Source organism: Ambystoma mexicanum, chromosome 6q (assembly GCF_040938575.1).
Source record: "Ambystoma mexicanum isolate Mex_15411 chromosome 6q, UKY_AmexF1_1, whole genome shotgun sequence".
Taxonomy (NCBI): domain Eukaryota; kingdom Metazoa; phylum Chordata; class Amphibia; order Caudata; family Ambystomatidae; genus Ambystoma; species Ambystoma mexicanum.
This window is the reverse complement of record NC_090937.1, coordinates 19,370,273-19,392,943: the sequence shown is the minus strand read 5'-3', so window position 1 is coordinate 19,392,943 and position 22,671 is coordinate 19,370,273. Positions and strand designations below refer to the sequence as shown.

The following is a 22,671-nucleotide window of genomic DNA, read 5'->3' as shown; positions in this document are numbered from 1 at the left end:
CGCTTTTGTATAACCAGGCTAGTAAGTGGGCAGGTTTGTCCCCCTCGGTGTGCTGGCGTTCCACGAATTTCCTATAAATTAACTTACTCAGTCTATCCAAGAGGTCCATGTACTCCTGTTGCAGGGTGACTACCTCTCAAGTCTTCCTATTGAGCTGGTCACTCTGAGCATTCAGAACCTCTAATTTAATTTCGTTTCCGCTTTGCGTAAATCCCTTTTGATTGCGGTTTGCACTCCATTTGCCTTGGCTATTGCAGTCCCTCTGATTACCACTTTACAGGCTTGCCATAATGTACCCACTGATGCAACGCTTCCTGTGTTGTGTGCAAAATAATCTAGCCCACACTCTCTCAGATGTTCCTGGAACGCTGCGTCTTTTAATGACTCACTTCTAAGTCTCCACGCTAGGGTGCATGCCCTAAAACGGGATACCCTCCACGTAACCACCAGCGGGGCATGATCCGAGAACACTCTTGCCTTATACTCTGCCCCACCAAATTCCCCCAGGGTGTCCTCCCCGATGAAGATATTATCTAATCTAGTTTACAGGCCCTGAGGAGCAGTATAATGCGAATATCCCCAGGTCTGTGGATGTAGAGTCTGCCATATATCTGAAGGTTTTAATGCTTGCAATAGTGTGTTCAGGGCCTTATTGGAGAGAGCAGGGTGGGTGAACTTATCATCCGATCTGTCCAACATGGGGTTGGGCGTGCAATTAAAGTCCCCAACTCATATCAATGTGCCATCTATATGCAGACTGATTAGTGGGTCTGATGTACGAACGTAGGCCGCAGTCTCCTGGTTGGGTGCATACGTGTTAATAATACAAAATTCTCTATGTTCCAGCCTCCCTGCATTACAAACAGCATGCCCTCTTTGTCCTGGAAGGTCTCTATTACCCTCAGAGGTACCGACGGTGCTATCAATACTAATACTCCCCTTGCATATGCAGAGTATGCGGAGCCTAGCATTATGGCCTGCCATTTTTGAGCTAATGCCATGTTTTTCCTTAGTAAGATGAGTTTCTTGCAATAGTGCAATATCAATTTTCTGACACCTCAGCTAAGTCATTACTCTGCTACGCTTAATATAACTCTTAAGGCCCCTGGCATTCCAGGATACTATTTTAAGTCCCCCCATCGCATTTAAAAATTCTAATGCTCTCAAACAGGCTAATACAAGTTCAACTTATTTTGTGTGGACCTATAGGCAACCTCCCAACTAACTAACCCAACACCCTCCCCCCGCCCCCAACAATTGCCCAGCTCAATACCTCATGCTCAGGCATCCCCACTCCTTGCCTCCACTCCAGGGTGTCGTCCTGGTGCGTGGGGCGTAGTAGGTGGATACGCAACAACTAGCATCCGAAAAAACCAATTCGAGCTTGGGCGTGGTACGTTCCATCATAGTTCAATCTTAAATGGGCACCACGCTGTTGGAGCCTGTCTTAGCAAATGTTAGTTCCAAAGTGCTCTATCCAGAGGGCATACTACCAATCAGTCTTGTAGCGTCTGGCATCCCATGTCCTTTGATTGCTTCAGCCTTCTCCGCATGTTTCCGCCTCACCGCTTCTGCTAGTCTCAGCTCGTGTTAGCATGTTCTCCATGTCCATCCATTTCTCTGCATTACCAGCATCATCAAAAAAGATAGCTCGGCCTTTGTGAATTATCTTCATTCTAGCTGGGTACAGCAACATGTACTTCAGGTTTTCCGCTCTCAACCTCCACTTGACTGATATATAGTTCACCCTTTGTTTCTGTACCTGAAGGGTATAATCCGGGTGTGCGGTTATCGTGACAGACACACAGATTGTTACACCTTTGCAGAAGAGTTGGAGGATCTTCTCCCTGTCTTGGTAGTTCAGTGTACTGGCTATAATCGACCTATGTGGTGCTCCGGGCAATGGTTGCTTTGTCAACGATCTGTACACCCTTTTGACCTTGGGTAAGCGCCCCCAGTCTTATGGCCTGTAGCAACAGTGTCTCTATAAAGTCGGTCGGGTTCGATCCTTCCTCTCCTTCTGGGAGCCCAATAATTCTTACATTGTTGCACCTGGCCCTCCCTTCTGCGTCTTCCGCTCTTTCTTCCAGATTCCGCACCTGTTGTTGCAGTACCCTGACTTCTTCTGAGGTATTTTTAAAGCTACTCCTGTTTCCCGCCACTTCCTTCTCCAGCGTTATCGTGCGTTCAGCCAGTGACCTCACATGTTGTCTCAACAGGTTCACATCTATGCTAATGGCATCCATTTTGTTCTCGAGAGCCTCTTTCAAAGAGGCAATGGCTTCCAGGCTCTGCTGATCTCTTCTATCAGGCAGCTGTTCTGCTTGTGATGCCGAGGTCACTTGGGTCGTAATTTCCACCAGGTCTCCTGTTTTGGTGCATGCCTCCAGTGTCAATTGCTTCCCTTTGCCTTTCTGGGCTTTGGACGCCATGGCTAGATAACTTTTGTGCCCTTCCGCACTGCTCCTATCGTGCTGCCTCAGCATCTGGATTCCGCTGCTCTGCGACCTGACCTCTTTGGTAGGCTTCACCACCTTCACCCCTTGTATGCCCTTGTGTTTCCTTGTGTGGTTGCTATGTACTGCATACAGTTGCTCAGGCTTTACTGCTGAGACCGGTTATTCGAGGGGATTGGGTCCTCCGACGTATTCCATATCAATGACATGTAATCACCACAGCTGTGCTGCTTCGGAAACTTTTTCGGCGTCTGCGTCCTGCGTCGATGACGTCGATGCGCCGCCGTCGAGGACCTCCTCCGACGTCCGACGTCATCCGATGTGATAAGTAGGACGCACGACGCCAGTAGCCTCAGTTCCGTTTTTTCCGCGAACGTGTTGCTTCGTGTTTCTCGGTTCTAGCCTCGACTCATTAGAGTTCTGTTCTTTCCGGTTCTTCGAACCTGTTCGTTTGTGAATTGTTCCTTCGACGATGTCTTCCGCTTCGTCTTCAACCCCGCGTCCGGGCTTCAAGAAGTGCGGGGAGTGTGGGTCCAAGATGTCGGTGACTGACTCGCACGATGCCTGCCTCTGGTGCCTCGGGGAGGCCCACGACACGGATGACTGTGTCGACTGCCTGTCGCTCACGTCCAAGGCCTTACGCGAACGTAAGAAGAAATTGTCGGTAGGTCGGGTGTCCAAGCCCCGGAAGTCGAAGTCGGCGGGGCTTTCGACGGATGATTCGAGGGGTGACTCTCCGCGTCATCGTCGGAAGTCTCGTCGGTCTTCTTCTAGGAGTCGGTCTCGCCACTCCTCGGCCTCTTCGAGGCATTCTCGGAAGCGCCGACACCGGTCGCCTTCCAGGTCCTCTTCAGAGGACTCTGCCCGGCACGTCGGTTTCCCCACCAGCCGTGCGTCGCCGGAGGAATGGGCTTCCTTCGGGAAGAAGATGTTGGCGATTCTTGAGTCGCAGGGTACTCAACCGTCCGCGCCCCCGAGTGGGGTCGGCCGTGAGAGGTCGAGAGCCACCGCTCGCAAGAGTGGTCGGCGCGAGTCACGGGAGAGGTCCCGTTCGGACAAGGGGGCTCGTTCTCGCCGTACCCGTTCCAGGTCCCGGTCCTCGACGCGATCGAGACCGTGTGCACCTGTGATGTCTTCGAGGAAGACATCGACGTCTGAGGCGTCGAGGGCGTCGACAGGCTTTCTCGAGGCTCCGAGGAAGTCGTCGAAGCCGTCGACGGTCAGGTCGTCGAGGGACACGCTCGGAGCTCCGGCTTCGAGGGCTGTGTCGACGCCGCCGATACTGGAGGCGCTGCATCTGACGTCGACGCCGATTTCCTCGACGTCGACGCCGATCCTCTCGGCGCCGTTGCCGGTTTTCTCGACGTCGGCGCCGATTCGCTCGACGCCATCGACGCCTTTCGTGTCGGAGGTGCCCCGTGTCTCGGGTGTTCCCCCTAGGAAGGCTCTGGTTAAGAGCAGGCACTCTCGGGTGCCTTTCCACCACTTGGATTATATTTCGGAGGCGGATGAGGATTCGGATGGCCTGGTTCCTAGTCAGGTGCCGGATGACATTGTCTCGGGCCATAGTCAATTTGACGATTTGAGGCAGTCGCTGCATGATGCCAGTGGACTGGACACCTCTCCGGAGGTGGAATTTGGTCGGCCTGAGCCTGGCTCCCATGCCGATTCCTCATACCGGCGCCTTATGGCTAGGGTGTCTGAGTATCTGGGATGGTCTGCTCCCCCTGGTGAGTTTGTGCAGGATGATCTGACGGACATCCTTGATGTTGGTCCCCCAACTGACCCGGTACTGCCGTTCCATATGGCTTTACAGCGTAGGGTGGCGGCGGCTTGGACTGCTCCGGAGAGTCTCCCGGCAGTGGGCAGATCCTTGTCGCGAAAATACCGTCCAGCCAGTGGCGACCCCTGCTACTTGACCAGGCACCCCACTCCGGAAAGTTTGGTGGTGCAGGCGGCCACGGCCCCGGCAAAGCAGGCGTCGTACCCTACCATCCCTCCTGATAGGGACGACAAACGTTTTGATGGCTGGGCGAAGAAGGTGTTTTCTTCTGGTGGTATGGCGCTTCAGGCGGCCAACTCCGTTTGTGCCTTGTCGCGTTTCACGCACACTCTGTGGAACTGTGTTGCGTTAGCGGCTGAACATATTCCCGAAGGGGTCGAACGGGATGGTTTCCTTGCTATGGTCCAGGATGGTAAGGATGCCATGTGTGAGTCCGTTCAGTCGGGTTTGGACTTGGCTGAATGCGTCAGTAGGTCCATGGCGGCGAGCACCGTGATACGCAGGTTTGCGTGGTTGCGGAAGTCGGGGTTTGCTCCTGATGTGCAGTCCCGGCTCCTCAACATGCCCTTTGATGGTGAACATCTTTTTGGCAGCAAGGCTGACGAGAGCCTTGAGAGGTTGCAGACCTCAAAAGCTGCAGCGAAGTCGTTGGGCGCTGCAGTTCGCCAACCTCCGCTTTTTCGTCCTAGGGGACAGCAGTGGAGGGGTGGCTCCTTTCGCTATTACTCGTCCTTTGGTAGAGCGAGAGGAGCTGGCAGTCAAAGGGGCCAACGCAGGGGTACCAGAGGTGGACGACAAGGTACCCGTGGTGCCAAGGCCGCTCGGGCAGTTGCCTCTTTGCCCTCAGGTAACGCCGCAGCCGCTCCTACTCAGTCATGAGGCCATGTACCATGGTTCGCCGGTTGGGGGAAGGCTGGCGCAGCATCTTGTAGAGTGGCGTGCCATTACTTCAGATGTGTGGGTTCTGGAGATCATTTCCCACGGCTACTGTCTTCCCTTTCGGCACAGGCCTCGCGACAATCCACCGGGGAACCTCTCTTTGAAGAGTCCGGATCCGCTCCTTGCGCAGGAAATTCAAGCCCTGCTGGAGAAAGGCGCCATAGAACTGGTGCCTGTAGCGGAGAGGAACAAGGGATGGTATTCCCCTTATTTTTTGATTTCGAAGAAAGACGGGGGTTTGAGACCCATCATGGACTTGCGCGGTTTGAACAAACTCCTCAGGAAGGACAAGTTCAAGATGGTTACTCTCTCTCAAGTCCTCCAGGCCCTTCAGCTTCAGGACTGGTTGGTGTCACTCGACCTCAAGGATGCTTACTTCCATGTGCCGATCCATCCCAAGCACAAGAAGTACCTGAGGTTCGCGGTTGGCGACTCGCACTTTCAGTTTCGGGTCCTGCCGTTCGGTTTGACCTCCGCCCCGAGGGTTTTCACCAAGCTCATGGTGGTGGTGGCAGCGCATCTCAGGCAAGGGGGGATTCACGTCTACCCCTACCTGGACGATTGGTTGTTCAGGGGGAGCTCTCCCGAGCAAGTCCTGGATCATCTGTCCGTCGCCTGCCACTCCCTTCACAGGCTGGGCTTCTCCCTCAATTTAAAGAAGTCCCATTTGACGCCAACACAGAGGCTCCAGTACATCGGAGCAGTGCTCGACACTTCCCTGGGGCAGTGTTTTCCTCCCCAGGTGAGGGCTCTTCACATTCAGCAGATGGTGCACAAGTTTCAGCATGCCCAGACGCTCCCGGCGTTCGAGTTCTTGAGGTTGCTCGGCCTCATGGCATCCTGCATTCTTCTGGTGCCAGAGGCTCGCCTGCGGATGAGATCTTTGCAGTGGGCACTCAAGACGCAATGGTCGCAGTCCTCCGGCAGGATGTCGGACCCGGTTCAGGTGCCGCCCTCGGTCGCCCGGGACCTTCTGTGGTGGGCTGTCGAAGGCAACTTGATGAAGGGGGCTCCGTTTTGGCTACCCTGGCCGGAGGTGACGATCGTGACGGATGCATCCCTCACGGGATGGGGAGCTCATGCCAACGGGCTGACAGTCAGCGGTCGTTGGTCTCCGTCGGAGTCCAGACTCCATATCAATCTGTTGGAGCTGAGGGCCGTCAGGCTAGCCCTGAAGGCTTTTCTGCCGACTGTGCGAGGAAAGGCTGTCCTGATCATGACGGACAACACTGTGGCCATGCACTACCTCAACAAAAAGGGGGGGGCAGGGTCACTTCCTCTGTGCAGGGAGGCGATGCAGCTCGAGTTCTGGGCCATCCGGCAGGAAGTTTCGATCTCGGCTGTTCATCTGGCCGGAGACGAAAACGTGACGGCGGACGCTCTGAGCAGGCAGAGCGCGATCTCTCACGAGTGGGAGTTGGCTCAGGAGATTCTCCTGGAGATCTTCGCCCTTTGGGGGACCCCTCGAGTGGATCTCTTCGCCTCCAGTGTCAACCGGAAGTGCGAGAGGTTTTGCTCGCGGGAATTTCCTCCGAAAGGAGCCTTAGGCGACGCGTTTGTGGTGGAGTGGTCATTCCCGCTGCTGTACGCGTTTCCTCCAGTCCCCGTCATCCCGCAAGTGCTGCGGAGGTTGCGGAAGTTCGGTTCCCGGATGATCCTCATTGCTCCGGCGTGGGCTCGGAGGACGTGGTACCCGGACCTTCTCGACTTGTCCATCTGCCCTCCACGTCGTCTTCCCTACCGAGACGATCTGCTCTCACGGGAGGGGGGTCAGGTTCTCCATCCAGAGGTCGGATCCCTCAACCTTCACGCTTGGCTTCTGAAAGGTTGAGGTATAAGGATTGGGACCTCCCTGAAGACGTGATGGAGGTGTTGCTTTCGGCCCGAAGGCCCGCAACTAAGTCTCTGTACCGTTGCCGTTGGCGTAAGTTCTGCGACTGGTGCAGAGTTCAGAATGTGGATCCTTTTGCATGTGACATCCCCATGCTTCTGTCCTTTTTGCTTTCTTTGGCCCACAGGGGCTTGCAAGTGGGTACCATTAAAGGTTACCTGGCGGCGCTGTCCATCTTTAAGCGCTCATCTGAAGAATGTTCTTACTTTAAAATCCCTTTAATTTCACAGTTTCTGAAAGGGCTCATTAATGTGTTCCCTCCGTCGCCTTTCCTGGTGCCCGGTTGGGATTTAAACCTTGTTCTTAGGTTTCTTATGGGTGCTCCGTTTGAGCCTTTACATTCTTGCCCTTTGAGACTGTTGACTTTGAAAACTGCGTTTCTAGTTGCGGTTACTTCCGCTCGCAGAGTGAGTGAGTTACAGGCACTTTCTGTTAAGCCACCCTTCACTGTATTTCACAAGGACAGGGTTGTCCTTCGAGTTCGTCCTTCTTTTCTTCCAAAGGTAGTGACGGAATTTCATTTGGCCCAGAAGATTGTTCTTCCGGCTTTCTATCCTCCTCCGCATCCTGGTAAGGAAGAGGAGAGGCTCCATAGGCTTGATCCTAGGAGAGCTTTGAGCTTTTATGTTTCTCGCATGTCCCGGGTCAGAGTGGACGATCAACTCTTTATTGGTTACGCTGGTAAGCGCTTGGGGCAAGCTGTGACGAAACGGACTTTGTCACGCTGGATTATTTTGGCCATCTCGGAGTGTTACCGCTTGGCGGGTAAGGACCCACCGGCTGGCTTGCGGGCCCATTCTACCAGGGGCGTGGCTGCATCTACTGCCCTGCAGAGGGGTGTTCCTATTCGCAACATCTGTGATGCTGCCACCTGGGCTTCAGTACATACATTTGTACGGCATTATTCCCTCGATTCCATCAGAGGGCAGGATCTGGCCTTTGGCAAGGCGGTCCTTTGCTCTGCTATTTGATTGGCTATTCTAAATTTTGTTTCTAAATTCTTTCCCTCCTCCTTGATTTGGTACTGCTTTGGGAGTCTGTCATTGATATGGAATACGTCGGAGGACCCAATCCCCTCGAAGAACAAGTTACTTTCTTACCTGGTAACGTTCTTTCGATGGGATGGTCCGACGACGTATTCCATATCGCTCCCACCCTGCCTTCCCCGCTGCAGAATTTCTGTTGCGATTGCAGCTTACGTTCCGCAAGGCTTTGTGTCGGACTGGCAGTTGACTAATGTCACACGTTCTGGGGGAAAAAACTACAACTGAGGCTACTGGCGTCGTGCGTCCTACTTATCACATCGGATGACGTCGGACGTCGGAGGAGGTCCTCGACGGCGGCGCATCGACGTCATCGACGCAGGACGCAGACGCCGAAAAAGTTTCCGAAGCAGCACAGCTGTGGTGATTACATGTCATTGATATGGAATACGTCGTCGGACCATCCCATCGAAAGAACGTTACCAGGTAAGAAAGTAACTTGTTCTTCTGTCTCAACTCACCACTTAATACTTTCACCTAATGTGTCTCTGTGGCTAATGGGTGCTTCCTGTTGAGGCCTGCATGACTGAGCGCTCTGTATCTCCGGATGATGGTGTGCATAGTAGAGTTCCCAAGCGGTATGTTAGAGAATATTAATGTAAGCCATCAATCTATGGTTGCCAATCCAGCTTTAACAAACCAATAGCTCAGTCTCACCTCCCACAGTCATGCCTACCCTGCTGGGAGGGAGTTCATATATCTCTCGCTCCTGCCAACACAATTGACCTCTGTGGCCAGTATTCACCAGCCTGCTCTAGCACTTTCCCTTCTCCCCTCCACAGTCCGGTTATGTCCAGTGGAGGCTGGTCATAACCGGTAACCCCCTTTAAGTCCCCTTCACCGAGTGCTCTTCCGGATGTTGCCCTTTGCCTCTTGCCTCAGTCTTGCATGCATATGTCCTTGCCCTTCTGTGCTGGCACCTGCTCTGGGCTGGACCTCTGGTTGTCTAGCATGGCAGTCTGTTATTACAGCATTTCTTTGCCTATTGAGGTGTATTAAATTACGATGCTGGCAAGTGGCTGGTGCTTGTAGACTTTCTTCCTTTAATAGAATGATATGTTTAACTGTTGAGGCACGTGTCATGCCCAGATCTCTTCCTCTGGCTGTGCTTATGTTAGCATCCGTTGTGCGCTACTGCACAGGGCTGAAGAACGTAGGCCATTGGTGGTTGTTGCCAGTGCGTTTTGTGTAGGGGCCAGCCTTTCAATCCGTCCGTTCCCACATTGGAAACAGGATTCGATTTCCACTGCAGTCCGTCTCTGAATGCGTGCTGGGGTCTGTTTCCAATGAGGTACACTTATCTGTTGTGAACAGGGCCAGTCCCCCTCTGGACCACCCTGTCTGCACCAAAGCTTATTTCTCCCGCAGTCCGCCTTTATATACTTTCCGAGGCCAACCTCTGTTACAGTTCGCCTCTGTTATACTATTGTTGCCTGTAGCTGCAACATGAGCGCACCTGGTGCGCTTAGGCTTGCTATGGGCCTAACTTCACTGCTGGCCACGTGCCTGCTCTTCCTCTTTTGTCCTAGGACACTGCACCACCGACAGGGCAGCGCACTGCCAGTCTTTGACTTCCCTACGGTCCATTGGCGTCACCGACACTCACTTTTTCGATGCTTGTCACCTTGGCGTTCTTTTGGCTTCCGGGCAGCCACCTACACCTGGGCAGAGCTTACGTTCCGTTGACGGGCACCCGGCTCCTCCTCTGCACTGTTCCGAAATGCTTCAAGCAGGATCCTCCAATTGTTATTCTGCTCGTGTAGCTAATCACCGCACCTTGGCCCCGGGCAGCTGACTCTACCATATCACCAAATTCGGATCAGACCCACACTGCTCCTTTGTCATTCAGTGTGCCCGGGGTCCTTCCTTGCGCCTGCCATTTTGTTTCTCTGCTGACCAGCCGGAGCCAAATTACTTTAAGCCCGTGCTCAGCAGTATGCCTTCCGAAAGCTCTTATACTTGCTCACAAATCTGCTTGCAGGCTTTATACGTCGGTAGTTTAACTTGCAGGGGATTTAACCTGCTATTGTCCATATTACAGGCCGATCATGTTGGATCTCAGGAGCACAAGAAAAATTGTGTCCCTACAGCATGGCTGCTGGCCACGCCCCACCTGTACTATAATTGATTGTTTATATTTTGGGGCAATTGTATGATTTGAGATTGTATTACTTTGCATTTTTACTTAAAACAGTGCTTGAAGTGAATCTAGTGTTATAAAGTTTCATAATGTTAAACTTCTTTGAATGATTTATTCATGTAGGGAAGTGGTTGCTGTCCCTTTATGCCATAGCCGTGCACAGTCATTAGTTTTTGTTTGTGGTACAATTGAATTATTACAGCCTAGTTTGAAGGAAATCTGCTTTTTTGTTATGTTGACCCTTTTTCCTCTTTCAAGTATGAAAACAATTACTTGGAGAATGAAGATGTGTCAACCTGTTTCAGTTCCCATCTTGCTTTGTTTGTTCTTAGAGATCAAACAACCAGAAGCACGCCACATTTCCTTGTAAAAAGCATAAATCATGAAGGGCTGCATCTGACTAGCAGGACATATGTTGTGCACGATTGAATCACACGATCTTCCAAAAATATACTCCTATGATATACAACAGAGATTCATTTACTATAATGCATTGTTGCATGCTTAGCTGAAAGCTGTCACACAAGAAAATACATACTTGAATAGCGTAGTAAAGCTGAGCAAATGACATGTAGCATTAGTGGGTACGTTTTGGCATGCTTTTCAGGGTATGGGTTCGCCAAAAAGCCTATATGAACTGCAAACGATAAATGCTTCTCTAAAGAAAATAGTGTAAGGATGGGACAACAAAATTGTGGGTTTGATCCAGGTGTCCAATACCTGTGGTATCAATGGTCCAAATGCAAAAGTTTAAAAATCTTTTCTTGGAAGTCCTTGCCCCTTTTAGAGACACCCTAGTCTACAAATAATGTCCAAACAATGTCGACAGCAGAAAAATCTTTGAAACATAACCCTAATGTGTCCTTAAGAACCAGGCAACACTTTGCCTCAACACAAAACGTTCCTTAACTGGCCAACAGAAAGTCTGCAAATCCTAATCTTCACTAGCCATCCCTGTCTACAAAACAAACCATTTCCTCTGGGAAAGCTCTTACAGGGTTTACTCGCAATCCAGATGCTATGACGTCTTCTAGCTTTCATGAACATTCTGAAGATTGCTCCCAGGACTGCGTTCTGCCTTTTCTTGTGTCAGGTTTTCTCTTCAAAGGCTCTCTTGCATCTCAAGTTTCTTCATTGCTGAGAACAGGTCTTTCCCAGGCCTTGGCTTTCTTTAGTATGCTTTGGTGGGGTCATGTGCTCGACCCAGTCAAGAGAGATCGGGGAGTTGACAGGGACCCCTTTCCCAGCTCCCTGATGTGTTTGGAGCTGTGCATGCATATTGGTTCACCTATATCTGAACCAATGCCTATTAGCCTCTGTCTTTGATAGATCGATTTCTGTTTTGTAGCGAATAGAGTCCAGCTTGCACATGATCCATCAGAAACCTATCATGGACACCAAGAAGCGGTACAAAGTGAATACAATCTCAATTTACAGCTACCACAAAGCACCTGTGCCCAACCAAAATAGCAACGCCTGGAGCAAGAAGCATGGATTCATTACCCAAAAGGGAATGGGTTGATGTTTTTCCTTCCTAAGCTAAATGAGATATCAACTACCCACCCCGCCAACACTAGGCGGACTACAGGGGAGCTGTTGGGCAGCAGCAGAAGGAACGGGAAATTGTAAGGAACTCATGGTGGCAACAGTAAAGACAGACACAAGTGATCACTGTTCAAGGGTGTTTTTTTAACTGTTTGCAGGTTGGAAAAACACCTAATCTAAACCTAAATCTAAGATGGGAGCAAGCGTCGACCATCAAATTAAAATAAAGCAGTCCTAGTGGTCGTGTGTCAAATAAAAAAGGGCCTATACTAAGAAACCTATTGCCAAACCTTACAACTAATACAAAAAGGGTTTAGGATAGTTTGCAAGAAAAGAAAGAAGAGATCACAAATAATATGTCAGGATGCGGTAGCCTGGGACTCCCTTCCCCATGTTTGGAGCACAGGGAAAAGGTGGGATCTTGAAACACAGCACACACTGAAGCTTCCTCAGCATGAGTCGACAGTTCTGTTCCCGTCTATCAGGAGCCTTGATGGCCTAATCTCGTATCAACCAAAAGTGTCTTGCCTTTGAGGATCTGACGTATTCAAATAACAAAACAAACACAAAGTTCCTTTTCACGTATTCTTTGGGTGATGGATTCACCCCTCGGTCTCTTCCGGGCGCTGACCTTTCACAAATCGAGTTCCACAAATCAAAATAAACAGTTCCCTTTTGTGGGTTTTAGGTAATGACTTTCACCCCGGGATCCCCTTCTTCTGGGTGCAAATCCCTACAACATTCTTTAGTAATGTCAGGAGCTCAGATAGCTATGTTCTCTCACTTTCGAGGGCCTTTAAGGTTCCGAAGTATCGAAACAAAAGTTAAATCGCAGCGTTCTTCTCTTTACTTGCATGACAGTTCTTCACCTTTGGGTCCCCCTCTTCCGTGCGCTGACCCTTCTTTTACTTTCAGCCTCCCTCCACCGGGTTCACTCTGGCTTTTCTCCAGTGATGGGTTCACCCCTAGGTCCCACTCTTCCAGGCGCTGACCCTTCTTTTTCTTTCAGCCTCCCTCTACCGGGTTCACAATTACTTTTCTTTAGAAAATCTAATTGTCTTTTTAAACAGTTCCAATATACATCTCTCGGGCGGGTTCACTCTTGCCAACTTCACATTCGCTTTCAATGCTTGCGGGATTCACTTCCTTTGCTTTCTCACAGTTCATAGGTCAAAGGCTTTCAACTATATGGGGTATTTGCTTGACCTCCTGTATGACCACTTTGACCTTTCTTGACAGCTCTCCTACGGCCTTCTGGTAACTGTAGTTTCATTCAGACAGGGATTGACCAGGTTTTCTCGGAGTAGCACGAACGTGGTGCCGGCTCTTTTGCAGCTGGTCTCCCTTTTAAAATGTTACAGTTCTCACTACTAGTTTGCGACTTTCATGCACATCAGCCCGGTTCTTATTGGCTCTCCCCTCGTCTCACCAGCTGTGATGAGCTGCTTGGCATTCCTCTTTACTGTAGTCAAGGTTGGCACCACGGAAGCAGGAGTCTCCCTCGCTCCAGTTTATCCGCGTCGATACTCTGCGTTAACCGTTTACATCTGCTGCAGCACACTTGGGCTATTGTCCTCGGCCTTAGAATTCTTTCAGCCGAGGGTTGGCAGGGTTTTGTTGAAAAGGGCATGGTCGTGTCTTTCCTCGTCAGCCTCTCGATATTCGCCGCCTTTCTCCTTCTTTTGAACTGCCAGGTCTGGATAGCTGTCTCATTGTGCGGTCTGCCTTGCTCGTACTGTGCTCTCTTGCTGCACCTATTATCCCTGTGGGGAAGGGAAAGGGCAGTCCGGTGTGTGTGATTCTGATCAATTGCCTGACTTTGCCTGACCCTTGCATTGGGACATGTCGGGTAAACGGCTCTGGTGTTAGTCCGTTCTCTGGTGTGTCGTGCAAAAGTGTTTGTGTCAGAAAAGTGGGGGGGGGGGGCAGTGATTTTGAATGTCCTACATGGTAGAATGGGGAAAAGGTGTTGAAAGAAGGGGAATACCGTGTCTCACCCATCGGTGTCACACTCCCACTCCCTGAGGACGCCCCATCCAGATGATCCTCCTTCACTAGTCCACCCCCAGGAATTGGATCCAATAGCAATGGCTGTGTCCTGGCCACCTGGATGACAGATCCCTGGGGTTTAGCCAGGGAGATTCCTTCAGGTTTCTCACAAAATGAACTGCAAGAGAAGAGGGGATACCCAGGAACACAGTTCAGTCACTTCTTGAACTGAGACCCACCCAGGACAAGAGAGAATCCAAGTGCAAATGACCCTTATGACCACCTAGAGGGTTAATGGCGAGTCCCAGAGACCCAGTATGCACTGTACTGGTATGAAAAAACGAGCAAGACAGTGTGTCCGATGAAAAGGAATTTCTGGCCACCTAGGAAACTGCAGGAAAACAGTCTGGAAAGGGGGCAGGGTAGAGGGCTTTTTGAAAACTTCCTGGAAAGTCCAAACCACTAAGGGCATAGCTCAGATTGAGATTAGACATGGGGCTTTAACTGATTTAGGGAAACATTGGAAGCTGAGGGGGGACTCTTAAGCATTCAATGGTGAAGTTTGGACTTTCAATAGAGGTGTACAGGTGAGGTCAGCAGAGATGAATTCAGACAAAGAATCCAGTTAGGAGGGTGTAGCTGGTGGAGATGGAGTTGGAGGAGACTGTTGGAGTGCTCTAAGAGAGTGAAGGTAAAGTGTTGAGTCTGCGAGGACGGCAGAGTATCTCTCTCCCTGAAACTTGTGGGATGGGAATCCCCAGCATTCCTACAATCTGCAGAGTTTTATGCGCTCTCAGCTCACCACATATGCATCTTGGTCCTGCCTCCAGGCTGCGTCGGCTCCACGTGGCAGCGTCTGCTTCAGCTCTGCGCAAGTCTCTCTGCTGCTGGTCCATTTCCGGCTGTCGTCCTCTTCCTCCAAGGCTCTGCTCTCTCTCAATGGATCGGCTCTCACACCAAAGCTCTGCTCCCACTCCAAGTAGGAGGCTTCTCCCTTACATGCTCTACCTGGGAATGCGAGACCCAGTCCCAATGGTCATGAACTTTCATCTTTACGGAGGGGCAGCAACCAAACCCTGCATTTTTAAGGGGCCCACTTCTTTAGTAAGATGATCAACTTGCATGTATGCAACAACCCTTTTGGGTATGGGGTTTAAGGGAGATGATACATATTGGTTCACATGGGAGCCTGTATCCCCTAAAGAGGTGGTCTTGGCTTGCCCAATACTCTAGGGAGGCTTTTGCATAGCAGGGTCACGTCTTCCTACTCTCAAAAGGGGTGGCTCCACTCTGGGGAGAAGAGAGGAATTCCCTGGATTGGTCACACATGATAAAGAAACATCTGTTTGCTTTAAATTTGATGCCCTCTAAAAGAACCCATGTTAGAGGTAAAAAAAAAACATAATCAGATTGGCTTCAGATGATAGGTGTTGTTACGTGGCTAGATTGGACTGCATTGCTACAGCCAGTTTGTTTACACTTTATGCCTCTGCCATGGCATTTTCTGTTGTGCATCATGGTCAATGTAATCCAGTCTGGCTACATAATAACACTTAGCATGTTTGCTTTAACTAATGGTCAAAGTAAACCTAAGTGTTGTTATGTGGCTAGACTGCAGCAGCTAACCACATATTAACACTAAAGAAACGGTTGGGAAACTTACTTCAAGGATCAGCTATCATAAGTGAGCCCATGCAAGGGCCAGCAGCCTTTTAATGTGTCAGACGGCAATAATAGGAAGAAGGGGCTAAGAGCCCAGAGACCTGTCCATTCCATTCCTGATGCGAGAAAACTAAACCACATAGGGGTCCAAAGACTGTCCTGACGAAAGTTGTAAAAAAAGGTGTAAACGACTGAAACCAGTAGACAAAAATAAATGTAAGAAGAGTAAGGGTACTACTGATAACAGTTTTGCTTCATCCCTGGCTATGCCCCCCTGGTAACTGGAGGGGCTTATTCCAGTGAGTGATAGCCACTTTGGTCTTCTTGACACTTCAGTGACAGAAATGTCATATCAAACAACTTAAGTGTTCTCTTTTTTTAAACCGTTTTTCTTTTAAACTTAACATTTTCCGTTACACTTCTCAGAGTAATGGGACATATTCAGCTGGGTCTATAGGTCATTAAAATTGAATCATTACCGCAAATAGACTAACCGAATGTGTGTTTTAATACTGCCTGTTGTGTCATACACCTTTAAAATAATGCAGTGTGTCTGACGTCCTTTGGCAGGAGGCTGATCCAGAACTTGAACCTTTTTAGGAGTTGCGCATAAGGATTGTATTTTTTTCATTCCTTATCCTGTTCGCTATTAGATAGCGGCACACCAGCGATATCTAGAATTAGTGGCACTTAGGTAGTCATAGATAGATTGTCATGCTATCCTCCTGTCCTCTGTCGTTGCAACTCAATAGCTGGGGTACCTCCTGTTCTTATCCTTTATTTTTGGAATGTTGTGATATTTGTTGCAAGTGTCAATTGTTAGTGTGTTCCCTTATTGTGCAAACAGGCACAAGAGTGCACCGAGTGCACATTCAGAGCAGTAGTACCTCAGCATGCATCCCCAATGGGCCATGCAAGGCTGGAGAAGCAAAACGCTCCTGGCCTTGCGTGGCCCAAGGGGGTGAACTGTCAAAGGGAAATCCTGTTACCCTTTGACAGTTCAAGCTAGCCCAGGAGTGCTCCCTCAGCTGCTTGTTGCATCTGTGTGAGCGCTTAGTGTTAACACTGGTCTGGTTTCCTCCTCAATCCGTGTCTTCTTCTTTTATTAGGCTTCTGAGGGTTTTGAACTTAGTTTGGCCTTCAGGATTGTTTGTGGCTTTGTTCATACATTTCTGCATGCACACTTTTTCATTATTTAATAGTTTGCAAGCTCAGATTTTTGTACATTGAGGTTTGTGTTTGGCACCACACTTGTCTGAAATGTTTAATGCCTACTGAAGTGTAGTGGTGAAAATATCAATGTCCTGTGTCCATCTGGCATGTGGATAGTCAGTAAATAAGTGAAATTAATGCAAAATTTTCCAGGATGAAATAAATTGTAAAGCTTCTGATGAAAGTCTGGTGTGCTTTGTTAATCATCTTTAATTAAAATGCCAAGAAATTCCACCAAATATTAGCAGAAACCCCAAACCACTATGTAAAGTATCCTTTAAATGCCCCAAGTTGCAACCAATATTACTCGCATAATGTGCTTAACAATGCACTTTTGCCATTACATTTGTCAATAATTACCTGGGAAATATCCCTAAAGTCCCCATTAAAGTGGTGTTTAAATTTAGCAATAATAACTGGGCCACCGGGCTGTACTGGGTGGTAATGGCTCAGGCCCGATTTAAATATGCCTGAGCAAAGTGGGGGCTTTAACAATGGTGCTGTGACGTTACTGCCCGGGGACCTGGTTATTACTGCTATTAGCACCGCGGACTAACATCCCGGGTACAAGATGCAATCTGTTTTAATGAAGGGGTCGTGGCGAGCTTGCAACCTGTTAATTCAACCAAATACTTACTGAAGATGGCCACCATGGAAATGGAAGGCAGGGCGTCAAGCGCTGCCCCTCTTCCAATTTCATGGTGGCGTGCCTCGAGGGTGGCACCCGCCACACTGAAGAGTATGTGAGCGGGAGGGGTTGGGGAGGGTAGAGCCGTGGAGGCGGACAGTGGATGAAAGGGAAGGTGGGGGAAGATGGCGGGACGGATGCAGACTGCCTTCATCTTGCTTGGGAGCACAGGCTTGGATTTTGAGATTCAGCCCTTGGTCTGAGCAACCTAATTAGCTGTCGTCCTCGCCCCAGATGATAATTCTACCATATATTGACCATTGTTAATGGTCTGGTGTGCTTAGAAAAGCACCCTTTGCCACTAAAAACCATGAAAATATGTAAGTCAAGAAGCCAAATTGCACCACTGCAGTTTGTTTGAAATGTTCCAACGTATCCTTGTTGCTTTGCAGATGTGTCTAAAATACATCATTTGACGTTAACAGGCCTAACTGTTTCTCAGGAAACCCCCAATTCCCACCTGCAGTGTTTTTAATTACTTCCCTGTGTTTGAACAACTTACTGACTCCAATTGCTTAATGCAAAATATACCACTTAATTTCCTAAGCAGTCCTTTCATACCAACTTATCTCATATGAATTTAAAAGCCCTTGCAAATTCATCTGGACTAAATGTGCACCTGGACTAGGTTACTGTTAATTATTGCATATTAAAATGTTCCAGCTGCAATATTACACTTCTAATTTCTGTTGCAAGCCTCTTGCCACCACCCGAAAACTCTTATGTTCCACAGTACGGTTGTTGCTCGTAATTCTTCTTGCTCCACAAATGTGCTCAAAGTATGTATTTCGAATACTACCCAGTTCATTGAAACATTCGTGCAGCAGTCATGTTTGCATCATTTAAACTCAGAGTGAAATGTCTTGTTAGCTGCAGCATTAAACCCCCGGCCTCTATATGTTGTCTCCAATGCCGTCAATTAATGGGGTCTACTTTGTTTAATATTTGGTGCTTCGATTGCTGACTGAGGAAGTGATCTTCTCTGTAACCAGTGTTTATCTTGACCACCCATATCTGTATCAATGGGCCGTATTTATATGCTTCCATCTATTAAAGCTTTTAATATGTTATGCTAAGAAACCCCCATTTGGTTGGTTCAGACTCCCTCACTACACTTGGTCGCTTCCAATGAAAAATAATTCACCAGCTACCACTGGGTGCAAGAGCAAGTCTTCCTTTTTTTTTTTTTTTTCAAAATTAGGCCTCCGGTAAAAGTTGAACGAGATGGACAACAGTAATTCCCTTGCAATCACAGGAGTACTAAATCCTCACTGCATTCCTTAAGCATGTTGGTTATGTTTAAATTTTAAGAATTAAAGCATTTTATTGGACATTGAGTGAACTCGCTGAAGACCTGACTATATATCAAATAAAAATGAGTCCCACTAGTCAATGCTCATTTGGACACAGGTTTTGTTTCTTGTGTGTGAAATAGAGTTCACTACATACAGTATTGCGCTATAATTACCAAGAAAATCACACCAACATAAATCCTTCTCCAACAACCCACTATCTCAGAATGAGGTTACAGGTTTTTTTTTTTTGTCTGGTCGCTCCACCCTGTTGGCGGTTCTTAAGGGCCTCTATTTCACCTGTGAAGTGTTGGCTGGTTTATGCTTTGGCCATGTGCCTGCCTGTGGTATGTGGGCTGAAAGGGGGATGGCCTGAGCTTGTATGATGGCCTGCCACCATCTCGGTAACTGCCCTGGACATATGCATGGTCTTATTCCCTTCCCTTTGGAGGCTTGCTAACATTGCTTGCTTTGAATTGGTTCCCCCTGTTTTCCTTCTGTCGAGAGGCAGATGAATGCATCATACATAGCGCCGGCCCCTCCCCATCCTCTATAGCATAGAAATTAAAGGAGTGCATCATTCACGTCGTCTGTCCCCTCTCTGTCACCATACAGTAAGTACTTGAAATGGTACGCAATAAGACAACCCTACCGACCTTACCCCGGAGCCATGAAGAAGAGATCAATCTGCAACCTCTAGCAGACATGGAGATTCTGCAACCAAAGATGGTGAGAGCAAGTGACATCACTGCCGAAACTAACCTGCGTAGACACATTAGACACAAAGCATATATCCACTCACCATGAAGTTACACAGACACTAGGTCAAACTGTATTTAGACTTGAAGAATGTTACATGCATTCAATAAACACTAGAAAACATATAATCAATGCATACGCTGAAACATAAGACGCATAAGTATGCATATAAAGCTTGCTTAACACAGAACTGTAACAGTAACGAGTGGCCATTCTGGATAAAAAGGACGGCGCAGCCACGTTCAAGTGAATGGGAAGCATCGAAGAAGCCTCAAAGCTGCAGGAAGAATAGACTCACAGAATCAGCTGAAAGCACAGATCCGAGCAGACCAGGCAGTAGCTGCACAACTCCTGTGAAGTTTATGATAGGAGAGCAAGGTTTAGATTACCACTGTAGAGAACAGAAGATAACAATTCCCAAGCATAAGACACATTTCTCTTAGATTAAGTAAAGAAACAAACAGCCTTCAAGAGGTGCTCTTTAATGAAGGTTTAATAGTGGAAGAAAAGTAGCTCAAACAAGTCTCCAGTGGACAGGAAGGCTTAAATACACCTGCATTAAAATAGGCTAAAATCCTAGTAAAAGTCGAGCAGAATAATTCAAAAATGTGTCTTCTCGCACGTAATTTATAGTTGGAGAACAGGGACTATTCGTTAAATCCAAACACAGATAGGCTGAAGCCTTCACTCCCCTCAAACTCTTGGTACAACGATACAAGACAAAGCCAAGTTCAAAACTAAAAGTCCTGACTAACCTAGGAAGTCAGAGAGGGTGTGTTATAATTGGGAAAAGCAGCTTGATGCTGCTTCCCCTACCACCAGCCCTACAGAAAAGGGTTGAATCAACCATTTTTATTCCCTGAAATAGGCAAATTCTCCCCAAAAATTAAAATGGGGAGTAAAAATACTGCCAACAAAAAATAGAATACAGACACATAGACCCTTGTGCCCCTGTTTTAACTCGCACAGATATCTTTGGACCAGTAGTGCACATACTACCACAGGAACAAACTACTATTATAAATGCCTGATTGAAAGAAGAAAACCTGTATCTATGAATGTGCATGAAATAACCATGTGTAAATAAATAATTATTACAAAAATATATCCTTTTTCCATTTAAATTTTTTTTCATGCTTATTAAAAAATACTCCCATTTGGAATTGGATTTATATTTGTACACCCCAAAAAAACATTTTACTCCCAACTTTAAAAAAGAGGGAGTAAAATACTCCTACTTTGAAATCTTATCTGGAGCACTGCCTACCACTATTGTTTCTCATGTGCTGACCTGCCAAGTAGTGAAGGTTGGCAGAGCCAACCAATCGCCTTTCTCAAACGATGCTGTTTTGCAACTGTTGCATTAACCAATCAAGTAGTGTAGAGATGACATGTATTTACCAGTATCAATTTAGAGGTGGTCTCAGGTGGAGCCCTCAGAGTAATACCAATAAGAAGAATAACCCATATATCTTATATGCATAGATGATTCCCTTCACCAATCCCACCTTCCCGTAAGTTTTTGTAACTAAGAGTCTAATGTGATGTCAATTGGGACGTATTTTGCATGGAGTTTTTGGTGTTCGCTGCTGTCCCTGTTTTATATGGATTGTTAATAGAACAGGTCTTTGTTAATGATCTTGACTCTTCCGTTTTTGGGGATTTCCATGCCTGTCTGTTCCGCTGATGGCTATGATCTCCCCCCTACCATTACACTTCTCTGTAAATCAAAAGTCAGAAAAGCCTTTGGCAAGTAAGGGAAGCTGTTTGGTGTGACTGTAATGTTTTCATCGCTGGAAAATGCAAACTTTGTTACCTCCTTGGCCCTATCAGAAGCAGGAAAAAAATGTTTTTGTTTTGTCCCATGCAGGGATAACGCAAGTGCAACTTTGTATCGTTGCGTCTTTAGTGATCTGCGCTAGTCTGACTCGCGCTCTTAAATGTTACCATTGCAGTGGTGCTAAAGAAAGGGATCTGTTACTACACTCACTAGTGAATTCAGAATGCTGAAACGTGTTCCTTTAAAGGGAAAGAAATGCATTAATGTTTGCATCTGGCTCGAGGGTTGAAATGTCTCCCAAGTACCAATACTATACTATGATTAGAGGTATTCTCAAGTGGGTTGTGCTTGACCCCCTACTATGGTTTCTCTTGATGTTTGTGTGTATGGGCATGTTCATTTGACTGCCCCCTCCTTTATTGTGGGGATCCAGAGAGGTAGTCTGGGGAACCCACATATACCTCTTCCAGATCCTGTGCCTACTAGCTCGGTGGCCGGGACAGCCTATTTGACTTCCCCTCTGTCGGTCCCCAAGTTTAGGCAGGGGACTTCCTCACACATGATAATTCAACAAGTTGAGAATTTTAAATAGTAACATTATGTGCATGAGAACACTCATAATTACTGCAACCTTTGGCTCTTCTGGTGTTTTGGACTACAACTCTAATGAACCCTAACCAGCAGAGTTAATGTTGAGGGGTCATGGGAATCCTAGTCCAACCCCTCTTGGGGAGCAGTAGGTTGCAGACCTCTAACATTTATAAGCTAATCTGTCCAATGTTAAATAACTGTATTTTTTGGGAAATAGTTTGAAGTACTGTAACATTTGATCACATTTCGTAACATACAAAATTTGACTTGTGATAGTGTGGATGTTTTTGTTTTTTAGTTCAACCAGCTTACGGCAACAGAGCAGAAAGTAGCAGCATCTGTGGGGGTTCCAGAAAGCTTTCTTGCAAGGAAGATTTCAGGCCAACCTGTTAAAAGGGTAAGCAATAACGTCCACTTATTAAAACTATTTGTGTGATGTACGGAAGTGAGTAGCCTTAATATTTAGAAGTATTGATGTATCGTATATTTATAACTACCTGCATCATTTGAGGAAAATCAGAACACTGGATATTTGTGATCCTCAGGCTAAGCAATATTATGATCTGCTTAGATTATTTGTATTGGTTTGCCATTCTGCTTTTATTGTACTCGCCAGGATAGTGATTCAGTGCAACATTGCAGTTGTCCATTAGTTTTACAGGACATTTGTTCAAACGGTTCTAACAAATAAAATAATTCTAAAGGTATTGTCTTAAATGTCAAGATGTGTTTAGCACAATTAGTGTTTTATTTGGGGCCATGATTAATTCTATGCATTTGTTATGTTCTAACTCAAGTAATGCCCATAACTGTACTGGCAACAGCTTCGTAAGGAATAACTGATCTTTTTGGTTGGACATCATCATAACATTGTAATTGCATAAAAAAGAATTATTTTTTC

At 47.6% G+C, this 22,671-nt stretch overlaps 1 protein-coding gene across 4 annotated transcripts in view; it reads left to right on the top strand.

The window, feature by feature from the left end:
* Positions 1–22,671, top strand: part of HELQ (helicase, POLQ like) — a 938,511-nt gene that overhangs the window by 714,988 nt on the left and 200,852 nt on the right. For all 4 annotated transcript variants that reach the window (XM_069630384.1, XM_069630383.1, XM_069630386.1 and 1 more), the window contains one exon: positions 22,069–22,167. In XM_069630384.1, the coding sequence (XP_069486485.1) occupies positions 22,069–22,167 (99 nt within the window). The remainder of the gene's footprint in view (positions 1–22,068; positions 22,168–22,671) is intronic.